Source organism: Papilio machaon, chromosome 29, assembly GCF_912999745.1.
Source record: "Papilio machaon chromosome 29, ilPapMach1.1, whole genome shotgun sequence".
Classification (NCBI taxonomy): Eukaryota; Metazoa; Arthropoda; class Insecta; order Lepidoptera; family Papilionidae; genus Papilio; species Papilio machaon.
In genome coordinates, this window is record NC_060014.1 from 893,900 (window position 1) to 920,325 (window position 26,426).

At 33.6% G+C, this 26,426-nt stretch overlaps 2 protein-coding genes across 2 annotated transcripts; both read right to left on the reverse strand.

Annotated features, from left to right (window-relative positions):
• Nucleotides 1-4,111: 4,111 nt before the first annotated feature.
• On the reverse strand, nt 4,112-8,468 carry LOC106713421 (exopolyphosphatase PRUNE1). The gene is made up of 7 exons (XM_045685189.1): nt 8,263-8,468; nt 7,687-7,958; nt 6,926-7,215; nt 5,942-6,062; nt 4,943-5,072; nt 4,641-4,796; nt 4,112-4,273 (listed from the first exon to the last, which is right to left on the reverse strand). Exons 1-7 carry the CDS (start codon nt 8,296-8,298, stop codon nt 4,112-4,114), a joined length of 1,167 nt encoding a protein of 388 aa, XP_045541145.1. The 5' UTR covers nt 8,299-8,468.
• A 359-nt stretch (nt 8,469-8,827) lies between these two features.
• LOC106713422 (L-dopachrome tautomerase yellow-f2-like) lies at nt 8,828-24,908 on the reverse strand. Its single transcript, XM_045685329.1, has 11 exons — nt 24,758-24,908; nt 22,852-22,959; nt 22,048-22,104; nt 21,130-21,228; nt 20,298-20,474; nt 13,259-13,375; nt 11,704-11,877; nt 10,787-10,965; nt 10,198-10,381; nt 8,976-9,078; nt 8,828-8,902 (listed from the first exon to the last, which is right to left on the reverse strand). Exons 1-11 carry the CDS (start codon nt 24,900-24,902, stop codon nt 8,851-8,853), a joined length of 1,395 nt encoding a protein of 464 aa, XP_045541285.1. The 5' UTR covers nt 24,903-24,908; the 3' UTR covers nt 8,828-8,850.
• Between the last annotated feature and the right edge of the window lie 1,518 nt (nt 24,909-26,426).

Consider the following 26,426-nt stretch of genomic DNA (forward strand, 5'->3'; position numbering starts at 1 on the left):
AACTGAGCTATAATTTCGACTTTCTTATTTTTTTTTTTGTTGAAATATGCACTTTTCTAAGGATTTTTGATAGATCGAGTTCACAGAACACGTATACTTTAATTTGTAATGCAATTCAAATTACATTTATATTATGATAGTTATATATTTTAAAGAATTATAAAAAAAACTTTATAAGTAGTCTATGTGTTCTTCTAGACTATGTTCTACATATGTGACAAATTTTATCAAGATCTGTTGAGACGTTCTGGAGATATCTTCATACATACATCCATTCATCCATACATCTAAATATTCGCATTTATAATATTAGTAAGAATAATTCTGTTAAATAAAGATCAAATTTACAAATAAATAAAATTATTAGAACAATGAATTTGACTTCTCAAGTTAATTATTTTCGTATTTTTTATGGTAAATAGTAGGTATTGGCAAAAACTTGACATTTTATTGTGTATTTCGCACATTTTTATTTCTGTCTCACTTATATATAGTAGTTTTATATATATAATGTTATTTTTTAAAGGTAATCGGGTATTTTTTTTATAAGAAATCTCTGTGCCTATTAATTTTGTCAAAAAAACTAACCTTCAAATTATGACAGAAGTGACAGGCACATATTTGGCACGTCGAGGAATAGATTATCCTATTGCCCGACGTGCCAACTTAAACTTGATTTGAATTTTGGTTTTTATATTTCTCAGTGCCTTATAATTTGTAGATTTTGTGACGTAAATTATATCGTAAAATGAATCTTAAATTTTGTTTAATTATAGTTATTAAAAATAGGAATATGGATAATCGAAAATCTTAAAAAATCCGCATTTTTTGGGTTACGACTATTTTCATTAGAGCCGTAATTATTTAAGTGCATCAATTTATTTTTATAATTTTTTAAAAACATTTTAGTTGATTAAAATTTTATCTCGTAGATTATTTTTTTTTAATTTTTATTGACTACAATTACGAAACATTTTTTTTTCGTTTATTTTTTTACCAATGTTAGTTTTTTTCATAACATAAAAATCATGTGACGTAAATAATATAAAATCAAGTTTTTTTTTAAATTACAAATTGTTTTTTATTAAATTAATTATGATGATATATTTTTTATAATTTGTACTTAATTTTTTTTAACTTTAGAATTATTTAACATTTCTTTTTTTTAATTATTGTCGATATTAAGATTACTTTTTGTAAGTCGACTCATTATTTTAAGGATTTTTTTTAATTAAAAAAATACTCTTTATTTATTTTTAATTTAATTTATAAAAGCTATAATCTATAGATAATTAATTCGGAGCATAAAAGTGAGGTGAAAAAATTTCCTTCGGAGACATTTTGTTGACGTAAATGCTTTCAGTGTTGTCATTTAAAATACAAAATTTAATTTGGAAAATTAACTCTCAATTAAACGTAAAATTTGTATGAAAAACTCCATTTATAGTTTACTAGCTGAATTAAAACGTAATAAGTAGTCTATATGTTCTTCAAGACTATGTTCTACATCTGTGATAAATTTCATCAAGATCTGGTTGAGTAGTTTTGGAGATATCTTCATACATACATCTATACATTCGCATTTATAATATTAGTAAGATGTATTTTTGTTAAAATTATTATTATTTACAAACATACTATTATAAATAACGTATTACAAATATCACATTTTAACAGATCTGTTTGTATAAATTAAAAAAAATAAAATAAAAAAATAAATTGAATTAAATTAAAATTACATTTTTTTTTGATTTATAATTTTTATATCACATTTTTATGATGTAACCTAATATACATTTAGTGTCAAAAAATTATTAAAAACATGGCGAAATAAAAATTCAATCTTTCATTTAATGAACTAAACTATTTTGATCAAATATTTATACAGATTTTAAAGTGTTATTAATTTTATACGTATTTTGTATTATTTCTACACTAAGGGTTTACCATTACACTCTGAGTGATAATTAGTATCAGGTTGTGGAATCAAAGCATTTAATATAGGAATATAATCTATATTTTTCATAGATAATGTAATTTGTATACTGTAAAAAAAACTTAAATAAACAGACAAAGTTATCTGACCCGGTAATAAGTGACTTAATACAATATAGTCAAACTTGCATATCTGGCTAGGTGACAGTGTCGCTACTATCGCTATTAGTTCTGCCAGAAAATATATTAAACCTAAATTTAAAAAAACGGGCACAAGGTATGTCCAAAGATAAATTTGAAATACCCGTGGTACAAAATTACTATGGAGATAGAACTTTAAAAAAACGAGTTCCATACTTACTCAACAGTTTACCTGAGGACATAAGACGTGAGCCTACACTTGCTAAATTTAAATACTTATTAAAAAAAACACTTGTTAAATACATTGTAACCATTTACGTAATTTAATTGTATCAATATAACCTATGTTTAAACTTTCGTGAGACATCCTAATTAATTAGTTATTACCGACCGATAATTATACGCGACCGCGAAGTTTTCGGATTAAACACTCGCCCTGAAGATGGACCCCCGAAGGGTCTGAAACTAGTCGGTGCCGCCACCGGACGATCAAACGTGAGTTAAGCCGTTTCTTAATTAATTAATTGTATCAATATAACCTATTTTAGTAAGTTATAGCAATGTTTATGTAATGCGAGTAACCTGCAGTCAAACTGCGTAAGCAGTTTTGCGGGGCATGTAATAATTGCAAGTGTAACTGTGTAAGTGTAAATTTTCCAAAATAAATAAATAAATAGGCATAGAAAATTCTATAAAAGATAAATGCGAGAGGGCCGCTAGTGAGCTGTTATAATTTAATTTGACTTATTCCTAGTGATGCAACGGATGTCTGTTTCCGTTTCCGCAAGTACGGAAGTTCCGCGTGCTTTTTAACATCCGTTTCTGCTTCTGTTTCCGCTACTTTTATAACGGAGATAAAAACGGAAGTTTACGACGGCTTTATGTACTTTTTAGTGAATTTAAGCGCGTAACATTTTAGATTCGAACCCAGGACCTGCAGATTGTAAGTCAAATGCTAAAAATTACTTTTGACATCTGTTTCCGTTTCTGGTTCCGCTAAGACACATCCGTTGCATCACTACTTATTCCCACCGGATATTATTCTTGTAACAGATTATTTTATATATTTTGTGACAGAAGTAACACGAAACAGCGTCTCTCAGGTCAGATAAGTTTGTCACATTTTATTATAAGACTATAGACTATATTTTTGTTATAAATGTTTACAGAAATAAAGTTTTTTTGAGTAATTTTAACATGTTTTAATTCAATACCAATACGGCTGGAATCCATCCTTATGTAGTAGAAGTGCCGCGCGTTCGAACGAAAAAGTTTGAATCATCTTTCGTGCGTACTGCAAAGGATTGGAATAAGTTGCCGGCGTCAGTTTTTCCCTCCAAGTACAATGTGGGAGCCTTCAAGAGTAGAGTGAATAGGCATCTACAAAGCTAGCGTATCTTTAGACCATCGTAGCCATATTTAGACCACATCTTCACCTCATCGAGTGGGATCGTGGTCAAGCGTTAACTTTTTCAATATAAAAAAAAAACATCTTATTCTGTACAAGATTTTTTTTAATTACAGTAAGAGTCGAGTAAATAACAAATCAGTTGAAAATATTATTTAATATTACGACTGTGTACACCTAAAAGAGAGTCGGTAACGAATAGGACAATTATCTGAAAAGTCCAGGTTCAAATCCCGTTTATCAATATATTTTTCGATTTACATATCGAGGATTTTACATATATATCTTATATATATAAGTTAATATCGCAAAAAATGTCGCTTAAAACAAATAGCCTTTCACCCCTCGATATGTACATTTATCTGACGTTCTTAAGATGAAGGAAAACATCGTGATGTAAATATCTGAGAAGAAATTCAATGATATGTGTGAAGTCAACCCGCACTTGACTGTGGTTGACTATGACATAGTCATCTCTAACTTAGTGTAGACTTCGAGCCTTAAAAGTGTTATTCAAAGTTATAACCTATTTCATAACACAATCGTATCTACGTTTTTTTTAATAAACTTAGGAATAAAGGACAATTAAGTAAAAAAAAAGAACGTTTATTTACTAATATATTTTTATTATTTATAATTCTGTAAGAAATTAGTTAATACAGGAATATATTGCTTTCTTGTTAGTCCTAAATTAGTTTGATTGTAATATTCACAATTATCTGAACCATCAAATACTTCAGGAGTCAAACCAAATGTTGGATTATTGCTGTCTTGTATATATTTTGCCAGCTGGAATAATAATATTGTGTAATTTTAATAACCGGAGTATAATTTTTACTTCAATATCATGTAATTCAACACAGGAGTGTGTAATTGAAATACAAAAGTGTGTAATTTCATTACAAAACTGTGTAATTTTACAATAGTGTGTAATTTTAAATAGAGAAGTGTGTTTTCTTAACAAGTGTATTTGCAAGAGTGTGTAATTTTAATTGCAATAATGTGTATTATTACAAAAGTGTGTAATTTTAATTGCAATAACGTGTAATATTACGAGTGTGTAATTTTAATTGCAATAACGTGTAATATTACAAGAGTGTGTAATTTTAATTGCAATAACGTGTAATATTACAAGAGTGTGTAATTTTTTTCTTACCTTTCCAGCCTTCTCTGTTAAACTAGTAGAGTACACAGCTGCATCTCTAACGAGACTTGGAGTCAATCGCATACCCAGCAACAATGCGATGGCGCAGCCCCGATTATTTAGGGCTTCACTAACTGCCAGTAGAGCACCAGGTTTATTTAGAAATTCCTGTGGATTAAGGAGCTTTATCATAGAGTATTATTCAATGGTTAAATGATTTTAAGGGTTAAAAAATAAGGCGGAGTTCCAGCTTTGTATCTGTAATTTAGTACGTATCTGAGAAATGGGTAGGAAATTAATGTCTTCAACTGTACCTTGACTGGTATAGGAAAGCTCGGTACTAATACATCACCGACAATTTTCACGTCTTTTTTTAAAAGTTGTGCTGCGCTCAATTTTGTTACATCACTTCTTGCGATCACCAATTTATCTACTGTTGATTTCCTATAAACATTTATTCGTGGAGAGAAAAGTTTGTACACATTTCGAAGGGAGATTGAACTGTGTTTTACACATTTAAAGTTTATGTGTAAAAATGTATAAAGATTTTTTTGGAACGAAGTTCCTTATCGCGCGTTGTGAAAGGGGGCTAGACGGAAAAAATTCTTACGAAAAGTTGTCACGACACTTTTTTGCTATATCACCATGGCAACGACGTGACAATATATAACGAAAATTCATAGAAATAAAATGTACTTCTTGTGAAGACTTAAGTTTTTTATTCATAGAATAAACATTGGTTCCTTCACTAATTAATAGAAAGGAACTTCGTTCCATCCGGGTGTCCCAACACACCTCTCAAGTTTTTTTTACACAATTGACAAAGAGGGCAATGTATTTATTATTATCTACTTGTAATCAGCAGATCCTTGTTTCAAATCCTGTTATTTATTAATGTGTTTTTCGATTTACATATGTACATTTATCTGACATTCTTAAGCTAAAGGAAAACATCGTGATGCTGCAAATATCTGAGAAGAAATTCAATGATATGTGTGAAGTCAACTCGCACTTGACTGTGGTTGACTATGACATAGTCATCTCTAACTTAAGGTTGGCTCCGAGATCATTATTGGAAACGTATAGTGAGTTGATGATGTATGTAAATTAGTTTGTAACTGCCTAGAGACTAAATAAGTGAACCGATTTTGACGTGTGAGGTGTCATTCGATTGTTCTTCTTCCTCTGAGTGTCATAGAATATATTATATCAGTAAAAAAACATATAGTAGACGTAAGAAGTAAAATTTTAAATTAATTTGATGATCAATGTCTTGTATACTGTAAACAGATCACTGTTGAAATTAATCTTACCTGAAATTCTCTCTATCATCCGGTTTTAGAATTGTTTCCAAAAATAATACCATTTCTTTATCATGTGGTGTTCCTTTATTCACTTCTTTTGAGAAATTAACTGTATCTAGTAATATAGTACCTAAAATTGTATATAAAGTTGTAAGAAACAGTCTAATTCAGAATACTGGAGATCTCATAGAAGGATCCCAGATAACCCCAAATACAGATAAGTCTGGAGTTGCCAGTCCGGATAAATAACATAGGTAGGCTTTGTTGATTGCGTGTTCGGCCAAAATAAACGGTTTTCCAGCTTTTGTTAGGCTTTTTACATTTCCCAAACGAGAGTGTACCTATTAATACTGAGACAAAATCCTAAATAATATAGGGTGTCGGACCTTTCTACCCAAATGTCCGGCCAAACTGGCTGGTCTGTCCAGCTAATAGGTTTGGCGACCTGGCAACCCTAGATAGGTCCTATATATAAGGGTCAAAGTAACAAATTGATGATTTCTACTTTATGTTAAAAGCTACCTCTTAGTTAAGTTAACATGTACAGTGTACACACAAATACACATTTACATGTGTAAATGTAATTTTTGTTGAAGTAAAAGGACCTATGCGGTCTATTTTCCTATATGGTTGAAACTTTAAGATCCTCTCCTATAAATTTGCACATTGACCCTTATTTGTAGGAACTATTGATACAAATCTTAAACTTGTGAAGAACCCAGAACTTAAGAACCCAGGGGTTCCGGACCAATTTTATAATAACTGTTTTATTGAGAAAACATGACATTATTTTAAAATAGCTTTTACCCGCGACTCCGTCCGCGCGGAATAAAAAAAATGCACACAAGATAAAAAAGTTCCTATGTCCGTCTCCTAGTTCTAAGCTACCTCCCCATCAATTTTCAGCTAAATCAGTTCGACCTATCTTGAGTTATAAATAATGTAACTAAAACCACTTTCTTTTATATATATATATAGATAGATATTACTTACAATATAGTAATCTACAACATACAGGATATGTTGTAAAAAATTCTATATCTTTATTCATTAAGTAACTTAGATCTTTAATTCTCTGACAAATTAAAGTAGCGCAGGACCCTACACTTTCTATAGTGCTTCTTGCATCATCTTTATAGTTCCATTGCTTGTCTCTCGGTCTATGATCAATAATTTCATTAACATACGGTATTAAAAAGTCATATTTTTTAGCAACTACATGATGATCAACTAATATTATACTCGTTTTGTTTGTTACGAGATTTTTTAGATCGATGTCATCTCTGAAAATAGAAATAATGAACTCGGATATAGTAAACAATAGAAAATTAGAGTTGTAAATGTTTTCAGATAGCTCGACGGAATAATCTTTGTAGAAACTTAAACAGTGGTACATCCCGCAACAACAATATTTGTTGGGTGCACAAATTGGTCAGGTCGACCGGTGCAATACCACGACCACACAGAAGACAGGCGTGAAGTGGAAGCAATTCTGCGTTTCGTCTGATGAGTGTGATACCGGAGGCCTAATTTTAGTCCTTAATAGGAAAGGTTGGGATGGGGAAGTGGATATGGCGGAAGAGGGGATGCTTAGGAAGGAGAAATATCCTCTTTCTGTGCGTCCCCTTCTCCGTTAAATAAAGGTAAGCAATGCATCTGCATTTGCAGATGTCTATGGGCAATGGTCGCTTCGCTATTGTGGTGAATCCAGATGGCTGTTTGTTTGCCACCTTATGATATAAAAAAAAACTTACCTGAATACTAAATTATCTTCACTAATATTATTTTCATTTAAACAATAAGCCACTTCGGTCTTCAAACTATAATCTTCTCTATTAACATCAAGTACTGGTATAAATATATTATCCTTGTGATCAACTCTTTTATCCTTTGTACAGACTTTACATTTTATCTTTTCGTATTGCCAGTTCAGAAACATAGCGTATACTAAAGCACTAACTGCGGAATCTAGATCACAACTTTCGTTACCCAATATGATTGTAAGATCGGCGTAATTGTTTGTTTTCTGAAGATAATTAAAATGAATAAAGTATTAATAATAATTACAATTGTAACCTGTGAACATAACACTTGAAAACATTTTGATGAATGAGTTATTTTTCGATACGTATTTTTCATCCAAGTGACATAGTGTAATGAACGAGTCTAAATCCCGATGTTTATATTTTCACTACATTTTCCTTCATAATTCAAAAGACTGACAAATGTACAATACATTTGTATTTTATACACATCATAGTATAGATAACAATGTTAAAAAAACACTGGCATTGTAAGTTATTGTTTAGTAAAAAGTAATTTTACATTACCAGTTTATTAGATGTAGTAGCGAGAAATTCGTCCATGATGTTTGTTTTTTTCTACTTCAAATATTAATAACACTTTATTGCATTAAACTTAGAACAATTTACGATTAAAGGTTAATTTAAATTTCGTGGCAAACAAATTTTTGTCAATGTCACTCAATGTCAAATTACATAGACAAAGAAACCATAGATTTGTGTTTTTTTTATGCTATTAGTTTATTATGTTTAAGGAATTGTTAAGTATTTCAATAACCGTAACAATTTTTTTTAATAATAGCTTTCTCCCACGACTCCGTCGGCGCGTAATTAAAATTTTTTATAGCTTTTGTGTTCGTCCAGACTATTTTCTACATTTGTTCCAAATTTCATACTTATGTCAATGTAACTCAATGTCAAATTACATAGACAAAGAAACCATAGATTTGTGTTTTTTTAATGCTATTTGTTTAAGGAATTGTTAAGAATTTTTAATTGTAAAGAACAGCTTTTGCACACAACACCGTCTACGCGAAATTATAATCTATCCATATAAACTTTTTCTTAGTAAGATATAAATTAAAATACAAAATAAATATAGTAGTCCTTTATTTTTTACATTACATTATCGCAGGCCGTGCCTCTTATCAAATCTTTCACTTGACCTCTGAAAAGGAAGTAATAAGTCAACGTTTTATTGTTTTATATGAATGTTACGACAATCTAAATACGATATTTACCTGTATATGTAGAAATTGTATTCATTCGTATCCAGTCTCGAGTAGCCAAATCTAGGCAGTGTATTCGCCATCACCCAAACCTCATCATTTGTAACATGGAGATCTAGTAAACACAAATAAAAATAATTAAAACCATTTACTGCCTACACATATTAATAAAATTGGAGTGTCTGTATGCTATACCAAAAAAAAAATATTTCACAAATATTATGTTTTAGCGTAAATGATACCAAAAAGCTAGTTTTTATTTTTGTCCATTTGTCTGTGTGTCTGTCCGTGAGGTTGCGTTTGTTTCGGGTAATCTCCGAAACGGTTGGACCGCTTTTGACGGAACTTTGAAGAAGGTAGTTGATGTGTACGGGCATAGTATAGGCTATTTTTTAAATTATGCTCTGACGAAGTCACGGGTGACCACAGGTTTAAAAATAAATTTGGAAAAAATAATGAAATGAGAAATTACAGGCAGTCTGTTGACTGTAGAATTAAACATTCTGCCAAAAATGTGGCATACTGCCCACTAAGTCCTTTGCCTTTCTTGAATCATAATAAAATATAGAAGTGAAAAGTGAATAGCGCCGCGCTATTAGCGCGGGAAATGTAGTAATTATAAGTGTTGAGAATATTGTAATTATGTAAATAATTTTTGTGTAAGTATTTAACAACGAATAAAGCATTATTGATTGCCGAAATATAAACAACCCCGAAGAAAGTATGTATGGATTGTGTGAAAGAGGATATACGTAAGTTCAGATATTGTAGATAGGGTTGTCAGGTCGCCAAACCTAAGCCGGACAGACCAGCCAGTTTGGCCGGACATTTGGGTAGAAAGGTCGGACATCCTATATTATTTAGAATTTTGTCTCAGTATTAATAGGTACACTCTCGTTTGGGAACTAATTTTAAGGTGTTTATAACAAATATTCGTACTTAGCGTTGTCAGCCGTCCGGATAAAAGCCGGACATAGGTAGGCTTTTTGATTGCGTGTCCGGCCAAAATAAACGGTTTTTCGGCTTTCGTTAGGTTTTTTACATTTCCCAAACGAGAGTGTACCTATTAATACTGAGACAAAATCCTAAATAATATAGAGTGTCCGACCTTTCTACCCAAATGTCCGACCAAACTGGCTGGTCTGTCCGGCTAGTAGGTTTGGCAACCTGGCAACCCTATTCGTATTATACCCAATGAATGTGTTTGTCTCTGGTTAAGTCTTAAAATTATCACCTGATGGATAACTCATCCTTTGTCGATCTTGTGCTAATATAACAACATTATTAGGTGACAGCATGCGTGCTGAATGCCAGCAGGATATCGCATCTCTGCCTACTTCAGCGAAGAATACAACACGACTGTTGTCATGGTAACCGTGCATGGTGCACTGACTGTCTTGACCTCGGAAGCCGACTTCCTGGGATAATAATGAAATTATATTCAATGGATAACCTACATTTTTTTACTGTGGGTTTCTAAGACTGAGACTAGAGACATTGGTTTCAGAAATCAACCATTAGTATCGTATACAATACGAGGTTATTATATAGGTGAGAGGAGAAATAGATTCTTCATGCCATCGCTGGTTTTAAGGTTACCAGCGTCCTGACCGAGATTTCTAACACACCCCCTTTTAACTATGCCTTGGAGGAGGGGAGATAAGGGGTACGTTAGACTAAGTAACGCCGTCTCTTCACCATTCTAACAAAAAATACGTAAAATTACCCACAGAATGCTGAAAATTAACTTTAATGAGTGGAATAAAGGCAGCTATGATATTTCCTAGAATAAAAATTGGTTGAAACTTTAGAAATAAACTTACAGAAAACCTAGACCAGAAGTTGTCATCAGAACTAGCAGTTCTATTCTTCAACACGCACGTAGATACTGAGAACTCTTGAAAACTGACCAATGGATGGAAGTATGCAGTTCTGCAGCCGTCTTTACCAGGCTGTGTTAAAGTTATACTAAATATCCCATCGCCCCATTGAAACCTTTGTCCTGAAACGATGAACAAGCAAGGGTTTTAACTCTGTAAATGCCCTGAGTGAGATTTCTACAACGCCCTCCTTTTAACCATGCTTTTAATGAAGGGTAAGAGACGCAATCTCATATAACCATGGAAGATTGCATAATTTGCATAAATGCATAAATTTAATTGCATAAGATCAGCGCACTGGGCGGTCACCTAACCGACCCTAGCCTGAAGCCGGTCCTGTCACCAAGTGAAGGAAGTTAATTTCCTACCCCACTCTAAAACGTTAATTACGTCTCCTAAATTATTAAGGTCTACGTGGTTCACCCGAATCACTGATCGATTGATGCACAACTGCGCAGTGTGTTGTCACAACGCATTGAAGCTTCGCCCAAACTATTCAACGTTTCGATTGAAAGTCTAACCGTTGGTTTCTGAGACCAAAATCTCTGTATAAAACATATCGTCATCCCTGTCATTATCTTTGACAAAACAGAGATAACACTTTGTTTTAAAAGGGGATTTTGGTCTCGTCACGTAAATTATACAGAGGCATGTTAAATTTCGATGTTTCACTGTTTTTAGTTATTTTGTAAAAATTTTAAGGTAATGTTAAGTTATATCGTAAAATAACGGAAGATAATCGTATACAGTTATGCCAGAAAAATTTTGCCAGTAATATTTTGTAGTTGTCTATGGTTAAGGGTTTAGATTGGAATCCAGATTAAAAAAAACATTAAAAAAAATAATTATTGTAGAAATACCAGCGATCCTGAAGTTCCCAGCTGTTGGAGAGAGGTAGAAGTAGTTATGAGTGAGACGCCAACTGTCGTTATCTTTTAACGAGTAAACAATGAGACCGAATGTCGTTAGATCCGGAACGTAAGCATAAGCGTCGCTGCAATCGCCGTTTATGTCTATGGTTATAGACGCCAGACCTGAAAAAAACATTTAAAATAATAATTTATCTATTAATGTACTTAAATAATATACTTATTAATAATAATTCGGTCTTTTACAAATTAATTTTTAAAAATGTCCAAATGACTTTTGGACTTAGGGGCCGTCAAGTATTACGTAAGCACTATGGGGGGGGGTCTTTGCTTTGCTTATTTTGGATGACATGGGGGGTAGGGGAATCGAGACGATGATTACGTCATCGGTAGTTATTTACTTTTTCACACGAATGGCAACCCTCTTTGCTTGAAAACGAAACGATTTTCGGGGATTCCCGCAAATAATGCATACGTTTAGGCACTCGCTTTAGAACCGAGTAGGGGAATTACCGCGCGCTATTCACTTGTCTAAATTTCCTCTGTCAGTGTATTGTTTCGTTTGGATACTATAGTAGACGTATTGTAAGCATAGCAAAGCAAGGTGAGTTGCTCATTATTCAAAATTTAGAGCACCATGATATTGAATGGCTCGATGAGAACGACGTAAACATTCCAAAATCGCTTGAAAGTGAGCAGACTCACAACACTGAGCAGCAATCCAATGTCATCGAAAACTTAGAATCATGGATTCGGGTTTCATGGACTGAAGACTGTTAATTTGAATTTATTATGTGTACCAAAAATTTCAAATAAGTTTGTTATGTTCGTAACAATATAATATTTTTGTCCCTTAATTTATGTTGAATACCGTATCAGTAAAATCTAATCTATCCTAATTTTATTTTCTTATTTTTTAAATTACAATTATAAAATTGAAAAATGTTTACGTAAGCATGGGGGAGGGGGTAAGAGCTTTGCTTACTTTTGCCGACAAGGGGGATGGGGGAGTAAATAATTGTTATAAATCTGCTTACGTAATACTTGAACGGCCCCTTATTAAACTGAAATAGAAAAAAATACTATAACCCCGAAATCAACGTTAAAATATGGTAAAAATTAAACGTCAAATTTCTTACATGGCGGCCATAATACTACGAGTATTTCTTCGTATTAACAGTAAAAAAATTATATTTTGTGAAAATTATAAGACAGATAGAATTGCATTTTGTATAATAAAAATGTGAAAAAAACGTTTTCATTCGGTTATAACTACGTGTAAGTATTTATTTTAAATTTCTTGAGTTTTAATCTAAAACTAGCTTTTACCCGCGACTCCGTCCGCGCGGAATAAAAAATAGAAAACGTGGTAAAAATTATCCTATGTCCGTTTCCTGGTTCTAAGCTACCTGCCCACCAATTTTCAGTCAAATCGATTCAGCCGTTCTTGAGTTATAAATAGTGTAACTAACACGACTTTCTTTTATATATATAGATGTGTTGTGTGTGAACATAATTTAGTGTTACGTTTGAAAGGTAAACTTACCTGTAGGAGTATTTGCTGCTGGAATATCAGTATTTTTAAATGAATATCTCAATATTTGTTGGTCTGTTCTTAAATCGTATATAACTATAGCTGGTTGTTGAACTTGTTGAGGTGAGCCTGGAATTAATAACACTGGTTGTTAATAAAAAAACTTGTGAGCCGTCATGGGACGCCTGGCAGATGTGAAACATCGTGTGTGTACAAGTTATGTGCATAAAATATTAAATAAATAAAGGAATGAATGAATGATTTAATGAATGAATGAACGAATGAAGGAATGAATGAAGAAATGAATGAATAATAACAACCATAATATTAAATATTATTAAAATAATATATATGAAGGGGCAGGAGGGCCTTCATCAGAAATCATCTTGTGCGAGTATAAAAGCGGGTATGTCGGCAGGTGGGCGTGAGCAGATCACAAGTCCTTGTTGCAATCGCAGCTGTTTAATAAGGGTTAGGTAACCAAAAATACACAGTGGTATGAACACTGTAGTGTCTAACCAATGCTACACCAACTTAATTAAGCGCTAGATTTAATCGTTAATTAGATGCTAAGCGATTCGTCGCAAGCGTGGTGCGCGGGCGCCGTCTCGAACAACACTGTGTAAAGATGGCCGCCCTCACAACCATCGACATGACGCTTCGCTAGGCTGACTTTTGACAGCTAAAAGTCAACCTGACGTTTGACTTTGGCGGATACGCCGTCACGGCCGGACTGACATTCGACCGTCCTCGGGCGATTCTCTGAAACAATGAACTGCAGTTGTACCTATTCCGTTCGGCATCCTGACGGACGACTCATTACAATCATCAAAACGCGCTATGATACTTAAGACTGAAGGCGGGCGTCTCGTAACAATTAAGTCAGATGACACTGCCTTGTCACTAAACAGCATGTAGGTTAACTGTTCACAATCGGTACTACTGGACAGGTCAATCCTTTGGTTGATGTGACCCGGACGACAATATTCGTCTTAACACAATCTGCAAGGCATCCAGAACAAGTCATCCAACATAAATGGCTCTGACTCGGACGACAATATTCGTCTTACCACAATCTGCAAGGCATCCAGAACAAGTCATCCAACATAAATGGCTCTGACTCGGACGACAATATTCGTCTTACCACAATCTGCAAGGCATCCAGAACAAGTCATCCAACATAAATGGCTCTGACTCGGACGACAATATTCGTCTTACCACAATCTGCAAGGCATCCAGAACAAGTCATCCAACATAAATGGCTCTGACTCGGACGACAATTTTCGTCGTATAAAACAAAAGCACAGAGACAAGTCAATCTGATACTGACTCGGACAACATTTTTTGTCTGACTATATAGCAAATTTTTCTGCATCCGATTTGCTGCTGCTGCTGATTGGCTGCACCCGTCACTTAATCGAGGTACCTACGTACACCGTCGATTATTATGTAAAATGAACATGCTGAAGTAAGGGTTTTGAACCCCGCGAATAGCCTCCACCATCACTTATAGCCATCCCTATCCACACGGTCTGAATTTCTCTGTTAAATATCAACAAACAACTCACCGCAGTGATACACAAATGACACAGTAACATCGCATATAAACTGTACTCACAATATTAACAAAAATTGTATAATCGCTTACCAACTGCTGAATCGCAATCTCTGTCTGCCTTGTTTTGTAATATTCAGCCAAAGTGAATAAAACATTACCCTCCATAATGAAAATATTCTAATGTTGACAGGAGAAGAACGTTGCTAGTTCAAATACTTAGTTTCTTACCGAACTAATTCGCGTGCGTTCGCGACACTGCCGCCCCATGTCTTGAATTATCCAACACGTGTCAAGATTTGACCTTTGAACTTTGAATTCTTGTCTAACATTTTGAACATACAAATATTCAACATTATTGTTCTGACATCTTAATGGAGTTATTCGATTTTACATTTGTGTTAAATCTACTGGCCTGGTAAACATGCTTTTCAATATCAACTAAAATTATCAAATGATAAAGAAACAGAAACATTAGGTTAAAGGTAAACATATTTCTTGGAAGCATCTTGATAGTCATAATAATGGCAAGGTTATACCTGCAACCCTTTTATCAAGTCACCAATATTATGGGTATTAGCAACAAGTGTAACAACATAAGTAATTATGTAAATCTTGATATTTATTCACCAGTGCAAGATGTGCAACTGCACATTAAATGTAATGTAGTTTATTCTATAACCACACAGTTGCCTTAACAACAGATTGATATAAAGCAGTACAAATTACCAAAGAATGTATTTTTTTTTTCTGATAATAATTTCAATGTACCTGATGAGCTTTCATTACTTTTAGGAGCTGATGTATATTTTAACATACTTTAGAATGGTAATATTAATTGTATAATGGTATAATCTTACAAAATACACCTTTGGATATGTTGTGGGAGACACTGTCTCTAATAACTCTTCAAGTAAAAATGAAAGTTTAGTGTCAAATTTTTCTATTTGTAATACTGAAAAACTTGAAAACATTATGCAGCAGTTTTGGTTGAGTGAGAAAGTGCCAGAGGTATCAATGGGTAATCTGGATTAAATACCAGCAAAAGATATTTCTTTTAAACACAAACTAAATCATCATCATTAGGTGACTATACTCATTACACATGTACATTAAACTGTGACCTGTATGGTTACAAATTGGTTAAAGATATTCATTTGTACTTTAAGGCTATGATTTCCTAATAAGTAGTTATAGGTATAAAATGGATTGAGCTCACCATGTTTCCTATGTAATAGTCATCGTCTGATAGTCATCAACATGCTTTCTCTTTTTCCTGCTTATTAAGGAGACTTACATGACAGGAGCGTCGCTTCAAGTTCAGTTGCTACTTACTCACAATTCTTCAACCAAAAGTAATTCCATGGAGTCGCTCAACATCTTTAAACATGTCTCTCATGTTTAGGGGCATAGGTGGGCACAGTTAATCAAAAAGTTAACTTCGTTAATCGTTAATTCGTTAAATAAAAATTTAACTTCGTTAATCGTTAAAGCGTTTAATTTAAGAAAATTTAACGCAAGTTAAAGTTAACAGTTAAAGTTAATTTTGGTTTATATTACTAGTATAGGGCGCAAGCGGGAAATGGCCATACGAATAATCTCCGAATCATATGGACTAATTTTGTCGAGACTTTCAATAGAACTTAGGCTATTTTTTTTACTGCGCTTACGAAATCTCGGGCGAGCGCTAATCCTATCTATAGTTTAGTTATATAATATACTCAAATAAAATTTTGACGATTGGGGTGATGTACTACTGCCTGTACGATATTAATGACATAGCATGCACTAGTTACACACACTTATATACTTCACTGACAATGATGGACAATTGACCTTTTCAGTCATTTTTTTATCGACCATCCAACTTCACGGAATTAGAGAGCTAACTAAATTTAGACAACACAAGTTTTCTATTAAACAGTGAGACATACTCGTATTATGGTAATATTCAAAAGAATATCAATCTCAAATCTCAAACAAAATGCAGTAAGAAGGGACATAAACGTAAGTATGTTTAATACATCTCAAATATAAAATGTCACCTATTTACTTCGGCCGACACCGACTGCGAAATAACAATAATTATACAATATAGATATGTTACAAGAAAGAAGAGAACTTTCTTTAGAGTTTAGAGGGTTTTCATGACATTATTTTGTTACTTTTCAGTGCATTTTGTTTGAGATTGTTTTTTATGTTATTGTAAAGGTCATTTGAGCCGTTTATTTTGAAAGTGACCAACTCCGTTTTTCATTTTTTTGCCGATTACCATGGTTACATGTACAACTTCATGTTATTTATCAGTGAAACACTTCAGATTATCAGAGAAAAAACGATAAATTTTTTACACATAAGTTTTCCGAATTAATTAAATAACTGATCCGTGTAGTTTGAAAGTGGCCCAACTCCATTTATAGTTACATCAAGTTATTGTTTCATGCATCTTAAAACATATTAAAAAATTAAGAAGTGAAAAACACATCATAGCTTACAAGTGACATGTGCACCGAGCAAAATAGAAACATTAAAGTAGCTTTAATGTGGTTGAAAATTGTCGAAGCTTTGGATAATAATATAGAAATTATAGATCATAAATTTTTAATGATATTAACATTCGTTTTTACCAAATGATAGAGATTTAGCCGTGGTAGAAACGGCATTAAAAAAAAATAATTTACTGAACGTTCCCCAAAATTATTACAAGATTATTAAAAAGTGTCGGAAGGGTAATAATTTTATTCTAAATGAAATGAGACAGGAAGATTTTGTATCGACAAAATTATTAGAAGACGCTATTTTTAAAAGAGTAAAAAATTCTGATGGAGAATCAGTAAACTGGTTAAGAAAGAAATCAAAGAATATGTTGGATGCGTTTTGTCAGAAATGAACCATACAAATTTTTTTATAAGACATCCATGAATGAAAATGAAAATTTTAAAGTTCTGAATTTATTACCACGTCGGGGTAATCTAGTAAATTGTTTTGTAATTTTATGTTTGTAATTTTCTATGTTCTGTAATTAAAAAATGTTTTGAATCGCATAAATTATGTTTCCGAAGTGTTTTCAACATATTATGCTAAACAAATTCCGTATTATTTTTTTTAATTTGAAACATCTTAAATTATGTTGAATGGACTTGGGCACCTTCAAATTTTATAATGAATCTGGCTGTTAATTTTGAAAGTGGCCCAACTCCATTCTTGATAAGAAAACGCACGTTATTTACTTAATAAATGCAACTATTTTAACAGGAACTTTAAATTTAACATCCTTAGATACGCTTAAGCAGTATGACTCCTTAGTATCTTATACGTATATTTTTAAATTCATTGAAACGCAAAACTTTCAATATCTCGATTTGAAGATAAATGGAGTTAGGCCACTTTCAAAATAAGCGGCTCATTTCATATATTAATTTTAGTATAACACAATTTAACATTATTTCACTAACATAATTATTTTATCTTTTTCCTCATTCTTTCTCGTTTTATCGTATACTTTTTTTTTGTAAACAAACAAATTATCTTCGCTATTGTCTTTGTGCAGCGCACGTGCATCCCCGACCATTAGAAGGGTTGGGGCCATAAATCCATCGAGTTCGTTATCGCATTCTCTGTGCGGGCTGTCCATTTGATCCTTTGTTCATATTTTTAAAATGCAAAATTATTTTTCGTTGACCATGAAGAAGCCCCAAAAAAACAAACGACGGTAATAAACACCTAAATCCCTTTTGTTTTTGAGGAATGTTTATTGCGTGCACATTTCGTCTTTCGTATTTTTAAATTTATTTTTCATTGTTTGTTTCTTATCTACGCAATGACAAAAAAATCCTATTTGTACGCTTTTTCAAATGAACCATAAACGATTTTTTTTATATTTTTTGCCGTCTTTAAACTTCAATATTAAAATAAACATTTTCGTCGCCAACAAAGTTTAGTTGTAATTTAGTTACGACGTTGAAGAGTTATGCACACTTGATTATTTTGATTGCAATTCAACGCAGTGTTTATCTTTTTTACTAGATTTTTGCGTTTCACGTATAAGACAAAGTGTATAATTATTGTATTTAGAATAAAGTACTTTCGTACCTTATGTTGATTTTATAACAAAATCATGTTCTAAAAAAAAGTGATGTTAAATAAATGAAAACTAGTTTTAATGTGAATAAAATGTAATATAGACTTTTCGAGATATTTGTGTAAATGTGAAATAATTAATAAACTTTGAAGGTGTCTAGCGCCTAAACTTCGCAATATTTGATAGAGGTAAGTTTGGTTAAATCGTCACTATTTTCTAACAAGGATTCTGCGGTACTCTTTTGATCAAGTCTTTCCCGGCCGCTCGGTGTATTGTATAACCTACATACACTCGCACTCGCTCGTTCTCGTTCTCTCTCGTTCTCGGTCACCATTCGACTCGCCGACGGTCCCCGAACATAGCCGAACTTACGAATGTAGCCTGATGCATAATTTAAATAAAATGACAACACGTCAATAAGTGTCTATTGTTACAATTAACGGACTAAATTAACGGAAGTGAAATTTAACGGAAGTTAACAAGAGCGTTAACACTTTTTGAATTTAACTTAAAAGTTAATCCGTTAAGGAAAATGTTAACTTCGTTAATTAACGATTAACGGATTAACGAGTTAATGCCCAGCTCTGTTTAGGGGTAACTAAAATCTTACACAAAAGGTTCTATCCCACTTCTGATGAAGGGGCAGGAGGGCCTTCATCAGAAATCATCTTGTGCGAGTATAAAAGCGGGTATGTCGGCAGGTGGGCGTGAGCAGATCACAAGTCCTTGTTGCAATCGCAGCTGTTTAATAAGGGTTAGGTAACCAAAAATACACAGTGGTATGAACACTGTAGTGTCTAACCAATGCTACACCAACTTAATTAAGCGCTAGATTTAATCGTTAATTAGATGCTAAGCGATTCGTCGCAAGCGTGGTGCGCGGGCGCCGTCTCGAACAACACTGTGTAAAGATGGCCGCCCTCACAACCATCGACATGACGCTTCGCTAGGCTGACTTTTGACAGCTAAAAGTCAACCTGACGTTTGACTTTGGCGGATACGCCGTCATATATATATATATATATATATATATATATATATGTATACCTCAGAATAGCGTGGCGACCCGTCGCCACGGCAAGCGTCGCCACGCCAACAATTCGGTTTACAAGTGATCCTATAGATGTTTCACATCAAAAAAAGGTTCTGAATCGGTTCAATCGTTTAGGCCGAGGTCAAATGGAACATATAACATTGAGTTTTGCGCAGTTCAAGCGTTGAGCTACAGCTCAAAAACCAAATTGGCAGTTTACAGCTTAACAGAATGTACTATAACTATGCTAGCCGAACAGCCTTGAGCCAGCTGGACTAAAACTTTATATTGATACAAATTGATTTGATCTGCTTCACATATTTGAGTTGTGAGCTGATTTGCAAGTCAGTTTTAATTGAGTTTCACATGACTATTGCGGTACCTGGTATTTCCAATAGACCGGTATCAACCATCCATAGTCTCCCACATTCGTCGGCTCTGGTCCTATACACAGATGTCAGATCTCTGGATCGCCGGATACTAGGATAGGGTTTAAGGCTTGGCGATCTAGTGTTTGAATCCTTCGTTAGGTCTAAATAATTCAATGTTGATGGTATACCTGAAGAACAAAAGAAATATAGTGCGAAAAACTTATGTGACCCGGTGGACAACATGTGAAAATAATTTTAAAGTTACGTGAATTTATGCATTTTAACGTAATGTACAGTTTATCTATCGTTAACACGTAGTCAAGAACGTTACTAATTATTTCGGTGAAGTCATTTGACGTACAATTAAAAACTTGTCACAGCACCTTATATGTGCTAATTTCGATGGCTCCTGCTTAAACTAACGTAAGTTTGAAACGCAAATTTTGCAAGACAATAAAAAAATCTACAGTTCTTTCTAACTTACTTTCAAATTTGCAAAGAAACAAGTATCAAGTTGTTTTTTTTGTAGTATTCGGTGGAAAACGATCAAGCGGCCATATATAATTGCTGAAATAACGAAGCTACCTACCGCTGCCCATTGACATCCGCAATTGTAGATGCGTTAAACCTTTAATCCCTTCCTATGCGTCCGTTCTTCAGTCAAATTCACTTCCCCTTCCCATCTTTTACTATAACGACTTAATTATTTCATTTAAAAAACCTTAACCATGAGGTAAATCGCAAGATAGCTTACTATAGTCTAGGAGCCATCGATTTATAGTTTAGTTTAGTTTGCAATGCAATGTTCAATCCTGTGGACAACAAGTATAATTTTTCACTCACCATATCGTCTCCGTGGTACTGTGACGAACAATCTGTCACCGACTCGTTCAACACCCATCGGTACGTTGTTGTACTGCACGAAGAATCTACCTTGTTCATCTGGAATTATTTAATAAAAGTGGTAGAAGTCAGCAACAACATCTGTTGCACTTGGGCTTAGTCCAGTTAAATACTACGACCACACAGAAGACAGGTATGAAGTGGTATAGTCCAGTCGCTGAGCACGAAGAATTTCGTACATTGAACTGTCATTACCTCTTTCTGTCACTCCCGCGTAAAAACAATGAGTCTCGCTCGCACAGATACAATGGCCGTCGTCCTCAGGGATTGTAAACCTTTTTACTGGAGACTTATAAGGTTTGTTCTTGTTTGCATAATGTGGTTTTGGTTGGCCTTGAGGCACGACAAAAAGTCCTTGGTTTGCTTGACATTGGCTTTACTTGTAATATAAAATCTAAATAAATAATTGATATAATAATAATAACTATATTCCATAAGTTGGTGAATTTTCTTTATCCTTCAAATAATTCATGTAAACCGCACTAAATACAAAAATGTTTGTTACCACTGTTAGTAGGTAAAGAGGTCATTGTACGAAATTCTTCGTGCTCCGCGACTGAACTTTAGCAGCGTACAGTCTGATGAGTGCCTCCCTCCCTTTTTGTTATAAGGAAAGGATGGGAAAGGAAACTATATGACGGAAGAGAGGATGTGTAGGCATTAGAAATATCCTCTTTCTATACGTCTTCTTCTCCGTTGATTGAAGGTAGGCAACGCATCTCCAATTACGGACGTCTATGAGCAGCAGTCGCTTCGTTGTTTTAGTGAATTCTCGTTGCCACCTTACATCAGTAAGATTAGACTACTTCGTACTTAGACCAATAGGTGAAGGTGTTTTTAAAAGTACATGAAACTTACCAACTGGTCTAACCGTTGTGGTGCCTTCATTATTAACCGAAGGTAGTTCAGGCGGCCCTGTAGCGAAAAAAAATATGTACACAGACTTTTAAACCAATCTCCGTACGACTTTGAACTTTATCAACTTTGAACAAGAGTATACCTAAGGGCTATGCTACACGGGCGGTTCTCCCGCCACGGGCATCCGCTTCTGAACCGCACTAGACTCAATTCTTATGGACATTGTATGCTACAAACTACACGCCGCGGTTTCACGCCGCGGTTTGCAGGCGGGAGAAATTCGACCGCCGCATGCAGCGTCAAACCGCCGCTGTTTACCGCCGTTTTAAACTACACGGGCGGTTATCCGCTATTGCGTCATTGTGCGCGGGACCTTCTCGCTCGCTCGTTGTGTGTGCGCTTGCGTGGCTGGCTAGTGACGCGTCAAAATGAACACAAAACACAGCGGTAAATCGCGTCCTGTGTAGGTTGCTGGTTTGCGGGAGCTTTGTCGAGCGGATTCCCGCGGCGGGAAACCGCCCGTGTAGGTTAGCCCTTATGCTTACGTAATATTATAAATATTCAAGAAATTTTGAAATGTGTGCCCTAATACGCATAATTATGTAAATCGCCTTCGTATCGTCGTCAATTATTTCAAAACTAGTATAAGATTTTTAGTGTACTTTCCAATCGATAAATAAATGCTAGACCCATTAAATCAATCATTTACGAGACTTGTCATTTGTCAACAATCGTACAAATAACCATAGAGAGAGATTAGGTATTCAAAATGGCAACCGCATTAGGTCATTAAATGTCACTTACCTTGGTTCCATTCCCTGGTATCCTCTTCTTTATCGTCAAAGAAAACGATGTCAGACTCTCTTTTACTTCTAGCATCTGACACGTCATCTGCGAATCTATCTTGAAGTACTAGGAAAATATAAACAGTGTTCAGAAGAAAAACAATCACTTGATCTTTAACTAACTCTAAAGAATTACAATCAACGAAATAATGAATCAAATAGCATCTCAATCGTTAAAAACAGTCCATAAAAACGTATGCGCAAAAAACATAATGATACATTCAAATTCAATATTACAAAGGTATGAAAAAAAGAAGTCTAGAAGCTTGAAATTTTACAGTACTAAGAAAGGATTTTGTTTTACTTCACTCAACGCAACCTCTTAAGGTCTGCAGGGGTGGGAGTTAATGGTTTTACATGCTTAGGTTAATTATTTTGTACACCAAATATCAGGGGATCAATTGAGACTTCAAGGTTCACATGTAATGATGATCCGGAAGTTTCTACGAATTTTTAATGGGAATTATTTTTTTTTACATCTTAATTTTGATTTATTTTAATTACACGGCCATAACGCTCTGAGTCAGGCACATAAAAGATGACCTTTGTTTATTACATAACTAACTGTCAGTGACTCCATCGCGCGGAACAAGAACAAAACTTAGGTAATAAGTAGCTAGTAGGTATGTTCTACATCTGTGACAAATTTCATCAAGATCTGTTGAGACATTACGGAGATAACTTCAAACAAACATACATCTAAACTTACGCATCTATATATATAAAAGAAAGTCGTGTTAGTTACACTATTTATAACTCAAGAACGGCTGAATCGATTTGACTGAAAATTGGTGGGCAGGTTGCTTAGAACCAGGAAACGGACATAGGATAATTTTTACCCCGTTTTCTATTTTTTATTCCGCGTGGACGGAGTCGCGGGTAAAAGCTAGTTTATAATATTTGTTAGATGTAATTGGTCATCAAAAAAATGCATTTTTAAGTAATAATAACCGCTATAATGCTTCCTAAGTTATATTTCCGATAACTGTTTAATACTACTAAGGCAATAAACAAAATTATAGTGTTACCCTTTTCATTCCATTAGAAAAAAACGGAGATAATAGATGTTTTAGTACTGATGTTACGGCAATAGACGTCTACGGTTAGGCTGCAAAACCTGTCGTGTTTTACTTGACCTTGACTAATAGTAAACAATCTTTGAATCAACTTTAGTGATGTGCCCGCGTGGTGTTTAAAAAAATACAAACAAATTAAACACTTACTACTTGTAACAGAATTTGACATCTTTTAACTTAAGCTTTATAGTGAAGTTTAAAAATATCGATCGTATTGAATAAATCGATACTGAACTTCGATTTTTTTTTTGTAACATGCCTAGTATGTAAAAAGACAAAGACACTGGCACAGTATTGTAACGACGTTCGATCGTCACAATGACAATGGAAATGAAGGGAGACAGGGAGACAGATTGACAGATTTGATTTGGAGGTCGGAAACCTGGTGCACAGACCCTACATAACTGGGATAAGGTCAGGAAGAGGATGAAGGGCTTTAATTTTAAAAAAAAAACTTGAGTGGTGTCAAGGGACACCCGGATGGAACGAAGTTCCTTTCGATTAATTAGTGAAGGAACCAATGTTTATTCTATGAATAAAAAACTTAAGTCTTTTCGTTATATTATATTGTCACGTCGTTGCCATGGTGAAGTAGCGCTCATTCGTCGTACTTACTATAGCAAAAAGTGTCGTAACAACTTTTCGTAAGATTTTTTTCCGTCTAGCCCCCTTTCACAACGCGCGATAAGGAACTTCGTTCCAAAACTGTTTTAATAATAAATCGGTGAGAAGCTTAATTTTGTTGGTATATATAGTTAACTTACATCACTAAGATTATTGACAACTCACCTAAGTTCCCGCCAATGTTGTACGTCAGTTGTTTCCATGCAAATACTTCTTGAAATCTTCCAACACGTCTTTGTGATATAACTTCAGTATTTAACAAGAATATAATAATTTTTATTGAAAATAATATCTCTAATTTTGACCACATTTTTTTGCAACCGTTGGTAAAAGATTGACTTTTTTTTTAATATCTGTTGGTAGAAAAACATGTTTAAAAATATAAGTAAATTCTAAATTAAGAACATTTCATCAGTTTAAATGTCTTTTGTTTTTGTAAAAAAAGTTTTTTTATTATTAAATGAAATCAATATGAACAACAAGCAATTCCTTTCTCATTATAATATTAAAATAGATTTAAAAAAAACTAATTCTTATAACCTTTTAGCGGTTATGCAAAACATTGCCAAATTATTCTTAACCTTGTAATTAATATCCAAACAAAACTTTAACGTTTTATGTCAATAATGCCAACCTAAAGTTTAGCGCAATTTTAAATTTGATTGATTTACAATGTTTTACAATACACTATTAGTATAAATTAAAAGTTAAAACTAAATAATATGAATCGACGTGAAATATTTTTCAAATTGAAAAATAATATTACAAAATATTACACATTACCTTTTACCTCAAAAGAAAAAAAAAACAATATTAAAAACGTCAAAAGATACTTACATTTTTGTCACTTGCAGTTTTATATTTTTTTTAATACACACGGTGTTTATTTATTAATGTTTTTCACAACGTCTAATAACGTCTTACATACGCGGACCTTGAAATGATTATGTTATGATGGCACGATTCATTTATGTATTAAAATGAGCGATAGTTTAGTGATGTACTACCGTCGATAAAAGAACTATCGACATTATAAAAGCAAACGGACCTATGGGAATAATTTTTTGATTCTATCGACTCATGCTTTTTCCCATTGGACAGATTGTCCTACCGGTCAATCTGAAACATCCGACATTATTGAGATGGGTGTTTTTTTAATACCTAAATAATCTTACTAATATTATAAATGCGAATGTTTAGATGGATGGATGGATTGTTTGAAGGTATTGGAGGTATCGGATCGACACAACAGATCTTGATGAAATTTGGCACAGATGTAGAATATAGTCTGGAAGAACACATAGGCTACTTATTACGTATATTTGTTTAACTCTGCGCTGACGGCGTCGCGTTCGACAACTAGTTAATTATAAATGCGAATGTTAAGATGGGTAGATGGATGTTTGTTAACAGCTCCAACGATCTCACTGAAATTTCGAACAGATGTAGAACATATTGTGGAAGAACACATAGGCTACTTATTTATTTTTTTTAAATTCCGCGCGGACGTTTCGCTATTCGTGATATTTAGTTATTCTACCTATATATGTGGGAACCGAGAAGGGCCCTGATTGTACATTCACCATCTTTTAAGAATGTAGAACAAAAGAACAGAGAACTGTAACAATAATATTACATCATGAATGCGAAATTATTTCTGTCTTTTTCCACAGTTTATAAAATGCATTACAAATATATCGGCATCCCTTTCACTTTATTAAAAAAAGTAAAGATGACAATATATTTTAGTGTAGTTATTTCTACAGTAAAAACTGACGGTACAATTTTTTTTTATATCTATTGTACATTTATTGCTTTCAATTTTAATCCATAC

Excerpts from the sequence above, each read along its gene's own strand:
- LOC106713421 (XM_045685189.1), bottom strand. The coding sequence starts at position 8,298 with ATGGACGAATTTCTCGCTACTACATCTAATAAACTG. Across the intron at positions 7,216-7,686 it reads GAAGATAATTTAGTATTCAG|AGATGACATCGATCTAAAAA; the intron begins GTAAGTTTTTTT and ends TTCTATTTTCAG. Across the intron at positions 6,063-6,925 it reads ATGTTGTAGATTACTATATT|GTACTATATTACTAGATACA; the intron begins GTAAGTAATATC and ends ATACAATTTTAG.
- LOC106713422 (XM_045685329.1), bottom strand. The coding sequence starts at position 24,902 with ATGTGGTCAAAATTAGAGATATTATTTTCAATAAAAATTATTATATTC. Across the intron at positions 22,105-22,851 it reads TACCAGGGAATGGAACCAAG|GGCCGCCTGAACTACCTTCG; the intron begins GTAAGTGACATT and ends TTTTCGCTACAG. Across the intron at positions 9,079-10,197 it reads AAGGATGAGTTATCCATCAG|ATCTCCATGTTACAAATGAT; the intron begins GTGATAATTTTA and ends TGTGTTTACTAG.